General features: G+C 46.1%; 1 protein-coding gene across 2 annotated transcripts in view; it reads right to left on the minus strand.

Moving 5' to 3' along the window:
• The window catches only part of NME1 (NME/NM23 nucleoside diphosphate kinase 1), an 8,902-nt gene extending 5,651 nt beyond the window's left edge, over positions 1–3,251 (minus strand). Inside the window, exons 1-2 of one of the 2 annotated variants that reach the window (XM_017853955.1) lie at positions 3,106–3,251; positions 1,010–1,139 (exon numbers count right to left, since the gene is read on the minus strand). In XM_017853955.1, coding sequence (XP_017709444.1) covers positions 1,010–1,135 — 126 coding nt within the window. In that variant the 5' untranslated portion in view covers positions 1,136–1,139; positions 3,106–3,251. Of the gene's footprint in view, positions 1–1,009; positions 1,140–2,324; positions 2,952–3,105 lie in introns of those variants that run through there. The other variant, XM_017853954.1, reaches the window with a different exon arrangement.
• Between the last annotated feature and the right edge of the window lie 4,367 nt (positions 3,252–7,618).

The raw sequence follows: 7,618 nt of genomic DNA on the forward strand, positions 1-7,618 counted from the left end.
TTTTTGAGACAGAGTCTCCCTGTTGCCCAGGCTGCGGTGTGGTGCAATCTCGGCTCACTGAAACCTCCACCTCCTGGGTTCAAAAGCAATTCTTTTTTTTTTTTGGAGATGGGGTTTCGCTCTTGTTGCACAGCCTGGAGTGCAATGATGCGATCTCAGTCACTGCAACCTCCACCTCCCCAGTTCAAGCAATTCTCCTGTCTCAGTCTCCCGAGAAGCTGGGATTACAGGCGCATGCCACCAAGCCTGGCTAATTTTTATATTTTTAGTAGAGATGGGGTTTCGCCATGTTGGCCAGGCTGGTCTTGAACTCCTGACCTCCAGTGACCAGCCCACCTTGGCTTCCCAAAGTGCTGGGATTACAGGCATGAGCCACTGAGCCTTGCCCAGCCAAGAATTTGAATTCTTATCTCTAGAATGTGTTTAAAGAGGGGTTACTGGTCAATGAATCCCTTGTATTATTCAGAAGATTGCTTTGTAAGTAGCTTGCAGGTACATCTGCTCTCTGCTATTTCAGGAGAACCTTCCCAAAACCAAAACCATAGTTTTCCTCCACAAGCTCCTATGGTACCTGATAAATGCTAGACAATAAGCATTGATGAGTGTCTAGTAATTGATGATAGAAGATTTTCTTGCTAAAAAAACAACCTGTCTCAAAGGGGGAAAAAATCTCTCTAAAATTATGTGCTCAGGAAGCTCAAGACCAAGAACTCAAACATGCTCAGCTGAGTCACAAATTACAGAGATGCAGTCATATGTGAAACTCTGCACTGCTTTTCCCATAGCAATGCACCTCATATTACAGAGACTATTTTGGAAAATCCTAAATAACTAGGTTTGTTCCAAGATGTAGCCAAACGCTAGGGCACTGAGGTGTTTCCAGATCTCAAGACACTTGCGTCCACTCTACCATGAAGAAGTTTAAACAAGAAAGCCGGGGAGAAACAGGTTAATCAGTGTTCTTCTATACTATGAAGGAATCAAAATGGGAACAATGAAGTCCACTTACTTGCATGAATTTCAGACCAACAAGGCGGAATCCTTTCTGCTCAAAACGCTTGATAATCTCTCCGACAAGACCCCGCTGGACCCCATCTGGTTTGATCGCGATGAAGGTACGCTCACAGTTGGCCATGGTCCTGGGGATAGGCAGGTAGAGGAATGAAACTGCGCTGAATCACTTGCCTACATCGTCATCCTTCTCAAGCGGATTATCCCATAAAGCTGGTTTAAATCTGTCAGGTCAGCTGCAAGCCTCTCTCTGGTAAAAACCCAATTCCTCCCCAGTCCCCTCATCTATGAACTAATATGTCAATGTGGGAAAGGATCCAAAAGCAAAGACTATAATTTCTATCCCATTTGATTTATTTTATTTTGGTTTTGGTTTTTGTGGTTTTTTTAGAGATGGGGTTTCGCCATGTTGCCCAGGCTGGTCTCGAACTCCTGTCCTCAAGTGATCCACCCACCTCAGCCTACCAAAGTGCTGGGATTACAGCCATGAGCCACCGTGCCCAGCCCCCCCCCCTTTTTTTTTTGGTATGGGGTCTTGCTCTGTCACCCAGGATGGAATGCAGTGGCGCGCCCTTGGCTCACTGCAACCTCCACTTCCCAGGCAAGCTATTCTCCCACCTCAACCTCCTGAATAGCTGGGACTACAGGCGCGTGCCACCACGCCCAGCTAATTTTTGTATTTTTTTTTTTTTAGTAGAGATGGGGTTTCACTACGTTGGCCAGGCTGGTCTTCAACTTCTGACCTCAAGTAATCCACCAGCCTCGGCCCCACAAAGTGCTGGGATTACAGGCATGAGCCCCGTGCCTGGCCACCATTTGATGTAATAAGCTTCTTTTAAGCATCTACTGTGTACCAAACACTGTGGTGGAACTAGGATACAGGAGGTAAAAACTATCTTTCTCAATAATCAAGCTTGGGAGAAACTACACTGATAAAAAGTTTTACTAATGTGAAAGTGATGTCTGGTACAAAGCAGTAAGAAATAATAGTTTGACTTAATGCCACATCCATAGCATTAGGGGTTTTAGAGAATATATCTTTACAACCCCCTTCATTTTACAAATGAGGAAACAGGACCAGAGCACCAGAATGAAGGCCAAAACCCAGCATTCCCAACCCATTAATCCATTCTTGTAATGTATGCTACACTTTACAATGCAAAGAATATTTTGACTAACCAATAAAGGGTGGGGTGTGGGAGAGCTACATACATTAGGAATACCTGATACGGGACATCATACTGAAAGGAAGCCTAGAGAGCACCTATTCTGTCCAGATCCCTCATTTTACAGAAGACTGGCTCATGACCTACCCTGTATCACATCTTGAGATGGGAGGCCCCTCGCCTTGAAAGACAATCTCTGATGTAGACAGCAGCTCCACCTATTGGCCCCACCTTCCTGTCCTTTAGTTAACCTCTTCTTACAGCATCTTAGCACTGTAGCCCAATTTTCTGTTTGTATGTCTGCCTCCCCACCGGTCTCTGGCCTGCATACCAAGCTGATTTACTCCTGTGTGGGTCTATGGTACCTAGCCACAGGGCCTAGCAGTCAATAAGAGCAAAGAAAATCATTTATCATCACTCTGCAACTTCCAAAAAAAAAGAGACAAAGCCCAAAGACTGCGGAGAATCGCCCGATGGGGTGCGGGGCAAGAATATTGTCCTGGAGAAAACAGGACTAAAGCGCCAGAAATAGACCCTAAAAATGTCCCTCCACATCGATCCCGGTGACACAACAGTAAGCACTCAGTCCTTGCTGAATGAATGACACACACGCCCGTCATTTATTCAGCAAGGCCTTATAGAACGCCAACTCCGTTCCCGGCACTGCTCTCGACAGAGACAAATAAGGCATAGCCCTGTCGTCGCCGCCTGACGAGAAAGGCGGCCACCGACAAAGGCTACTCCACGTGGCATGGGACGTGCGCCGACCGGTCTGCACTTGTCCACAGGGGCTCCCTGCCCCTCCTCCCATCCGATCCTCCTCGCCGCCCCTTAGAGCTGAACTCACCTCTTCACTAACCCCTCACCTAACCCTCTCCCGCGACTACACTCCTTTCCTTTCCCTCTCAGGATCCCGAACACCTCTTACCCTTCCAGCTGCTTAGGATTGAACTCCGGCTGCAGCCGCCGGAACCCGAAACGCGCCAGGGACCCACGTGGTTCGCTGCACTTGCACGCACGGAACGCTTCTGCGCAGATCCGCTGCCGGAGAGCCCATTTTGCAGAACACCGCTCGCCCACGCTTCCTCTTGGGAGTAGGCAGTCATTCTAGGGAACAACTTTCTGCGTTTAACTTCCGGCGCTAGCTTTTTCAGATCTTTCCGGTTAGCTACTTGCTTTCTTCCCTCCACCCCCGGGTTCTCTGACTCACTTCCTTTGTTCGCGAGCAAATTGGCTTCCCGAGAGGTGGCGCTCTCACTTTGCATGACGTCCAAAAAGCGCCTGACCTAGAAGTAAACTTTTCGCTCCCGCTTTGTTTATTCACCTTTTCTAACCTGTCAAGCAAAAGATTTTATTGAGTACCTACACCTACTATGTGGACGCATTATTCTAGGCCCTAGGGATACAAAAGTATGCTTTCTTAGAGCTTCTGGGAGGGATAGGAGTATAGGAAAACAAGAAACAGATAAGCAAATTAATATGTAATAGATCTCGTTATGTAAGTGCTGTGAAGAAAAGGCCAGAGAAATCTCTGAGGAAGTGATAATAGAATAGACCTCCATGAAGTGAGCGAGCCAGCCCAGTGATTCCCTGAGAGCCAAGTATTACGGTGGACATCGAGTGGTAGAAAATGCCGTTGGAATAGAGCCAAGTCTTACGTTGTGAGATGCCAATACAGATTTTGCACAAGGCATCACATCATCACTGACATACTTTTTCAAAAAAACATTCCCACTGCTCGAAGGGGAAAGGTACAAAAATGGAATCAGGAGCCTTTTCAACAAACGATGCTGGGTAAATTGGACAAATATAGACCCAAAGAACCTCAACCTAAACCTCACACCTTATACAAAATTCACTCACAATGAATCATAGATTTAAATATAAAACAATAAATCACTGATGGGGGGAAAAAGAGTTAAAAATTCTCAGGACCTAGGGCCAGGCAAATAGTTTTTAGACGACACCAAAAGACAAATCTATAAAAGGAAACAGTTGATAAATTGGAACGTACTGAAATTTAAAACTTTTGGCCTAGCATGGTGGCTCACGCCCGTAATCCCAGCACATTGGGAAGCGGCGGCAGGAGGATCACTTGAGCTCAGGAATTCGAGATCAGCCTGGGCAACATGCTGAAACCCCGTCTCTACTAAAAATACAAAAATTAGCCGGGCGTGGTTGCAGGCGCCTTTAGTCCCAGCTACTCGGGAGGCTAAGGCAGGAGAATCGCTTGAACCCGGGAAGCAGAGGTTGCAGTGAGTCGAGATTGCGCCAGGGCACTCCGGCCTGGGTGACAGAGCGAGACTCGGTCTCTAAAAAATAAATAAAATAAAATAAAATAAAATAAGTAAAATTTCATTATTCTCCTGTTTTTTTGTTTTGTTTTGTTTTGTTTTGTTTTGTTTCTTTTTGAGACCGAGCCTCGCTCTGTCGCCCAGGCTGGAGCGCAGTAGCACGATGTCGGTTCAGTGCAAACTCCGCCATCCGGGTTCAAGCGATTCTGGTGACTCAGCCTCCGAGTAGCTGGGACTACAGGCGCCCGCCACCACGCCCAGCTTTTTTTTTTTTTTTTTTTTTTTTTGAGACGGAGTCTGACTCTGTTGCCAGGCTGGAGTGCAGTGGTGCGATCTCGGCTCACTGCAACCTCCGCCTCCCGGGTTCAAGCGAATCTGCTGCCCCAGACTCCTGAGCAGCTGGGATTACAGGCGCCCACCACCACACCCGGCTAATTTTTGTATTTTCAGTAGAGACGGGGTTTCACCATGTTGGCCAGGTTGGTCTCAAACTCTTGACCTCGTGATCCACCCGCCTCGGCCTCCCAAAGTGCTGAGATTACAGGCATGAGCCCCCACACCCTGCCCTAATTTTTGTATTTTTAGTAGAGACGGGGTTTCACTACGTCGGCCAGGCTGGTCTCGATCTCGTGACCTCGAGCGATCCATCTGCCTTGGCCTCCCAAAGTGCAGGGATTACAAGCATGAGCCACTGTGCTCGGCCTTTTATTTATTTATTTATTTATTTACTGAGACGCAGTCTTGCTCTGTCGCCCACGCTGGAGTGCCTTGGCAGATCTCAGCTGACTGCAACCTCTGCCTCCCGGGTTCAAGCCATTCTCCTGCCTCAGCCTCCCGAGTAGCTGGGACTACAGGCGTGCACCACCACACCTGGCTAATTTTTGTATTTTTGGTAGAGACAGGGTTTCACCATGTTGACCAGGCTGGTCTCAAATTCCTGACCTCAGGTGATCCATCCACCTAGGCCTCAGAGAGTGCTGGGATTACAGGTGGGAGTCACCGTGCCCTGCAGAAAAGAAATTTAAAACCTTTGCCCTGTGAAAGACCTTTTGAAGAGGACGAAAAAACAAGCTAGAGTGGAAGAAAGTATTTCCAAACCACATATCAGATAAAGGCCTTCTCTTCATTTGAAGATTTGAATATTTGAAGATCTCTGAACACTCAACAGGTTAAAAAAATCCAATTAGAAAATAGGAAAAAGACATGAATAGACATTTCATTGAACAGGATATACAGAGGCAAGAACGCACATGAAAAGATGTTCAACATCATTAGCCACCAGGGAAATTCAAATTAAAACCAAAATCAGATATTACTACCTGCTTACCAGAATGCTAAGATGAAAAGTAGTGATACACCAAACGCTTAGGCGGTATAGAAACTGGATCCATATTACCGGTAGGAATGTAAAATTGTACAGCCACTCTGAAAAAGTTTGATAGTTTCTTTTAAAACTAAACATGTGCTTACCATATGACCCAGCCATTGCACTCTTGGGCGTTTATCCAACAGAAATGAAAACTTGACTGGGCGCAGTGGCTCACGCCTGTAATCCCAGCACTTTGGGGGGCCGAGGCGGGCAGATCACAAGGTCCGGAGTTTGAGACCAGCCTCATCAATATGGTGAAACCCCGTCTCTACTAAAAATACAAAAATTAGTCAGGTGTGGTGGTGGGCGCCTGTAGTCCCAGCTACTCAGGAGGCTGAGGCAGGAGAATGGCATGAACCTGGGAGGCAGAGGCCGCAGTGAGCCAAGATCGCACCACTGCACTCCAGCCTGGGCGACAGAGCAAGGCTCCGTCTCAAAAAAAAAAAAAAAGAAATGAAAACTTATGCTCTGTTCATACAAAAACCTGTGCACAAATGTTCATTGTAGCTTTATTTGTTATAACTGAAAACTTGAAACAACCCAAATGTCTTTCATCATGTGAATGGTTAAACCAACTATGCTACATCCATACCGTGGAATGCTACTCAACAAAAGAAAAAAATAAACTATTAATACATGCAATATACATAATTCCCTTGGATAGATTTCAAGGGACTTATGCTGACTGAAGAAAAGTCAATCATAAAAAGTTACCTATTGTATTATTGCATTTATTTAACATTTGTGAAATATTAATAACATAAGTATAGACACAGAGGATAGACTAGTTTAGTGGTTGCCAGAAATTAGAGATAAGGGAAAGGGCCAGGTATGGTGACTCTCACCTGTAATCCCACCACTTTGGAAGGCTGAGGCAAGAGGATCCCTTGAAGACGGGAGCTCAAGACCAGCCTGCACAGTATAAGAAGATACTATCAGAGGCTTTTGAACCAGAGCAACTCCATCTTAAATAGGGGCTGGGTAAAAAGAGGCTTAGACCTACTGGGCTGCATTCTCAGGAGGCTAGGCATTCTTAGTCACAGGATGAGATAGAAGATCGACACAAGGGCTGGGCGCGGTGGCTCATGCCTGTAATCCCAGCACTTTGGGAGGCCGAGGTGGGGGATTACCTGAGGTCAGGAGTTTGAGACCAGCCTGGCCAACATGGCGAAACTCCGTCTCTACTAAAACTACAAAAATTACCCTGGTGTGCTGGTGCACGCCTGTAGTCCCAGGTACTCAGGAGGCTGAGGCAGAAGACTAGCTTGAACGCAGGAGGTAGAGGTTGCAGTGAGCTGAGATCACACCACTGTACTTCAGCCTGAGCAACAGAACAAACCTCCGCCTCAAAAAAAAAAAAAAAAAAAAAAAAAAAAAAAAAAAAAAAAAAAAAAAAAAAAAGATCGACATGAGACACAGATTACAAAGACCTTGGTGATCAAATAGTGGTAAAGAAGCTGGTCAAATCCCACCAAAATCAAGATGGCAACAAAAGTGACCTCTGGTCACCCTCACTGCTCATTATATGCTAATTATAATGGATTCACATGCTAAAAGACACTCCCATCAGCACCATGACAGATACCATGGAAACGACCAGAAGTTACCCTATATGGTCTAAAAAGGTGAGGAGCACTCAGTTGGGGGAGAGGGGAAATTGCCCATCCCTTTCCCAGAAAACTCACAATCCACCCCTTGTTTAGCATATAATCAAGAAATAACTGCTCTGCCTGTAGAGTAGCCATTGTTCTCTTATTCCGTTACTTCTTTCTTTTTCA

The sequence above is a fragment of the Rhinopithecus bieti genome, unplaced genomic scaffold (assembly GCF_001698545.2).
Source record: "Rhinopithecus bieti isolate Rb0 unplaced genomic scaffold, ASM169854v2 scaffold_35856, whole genome shotgun sequence".
Classification (NCBI taxonomy): domain Eukaryota; kingdom Metazoa; phylum Chordata; class Mammalia; order Primates; family Cercopithecidae; genus Rhinopithecus; species Rhinopithecus bieti.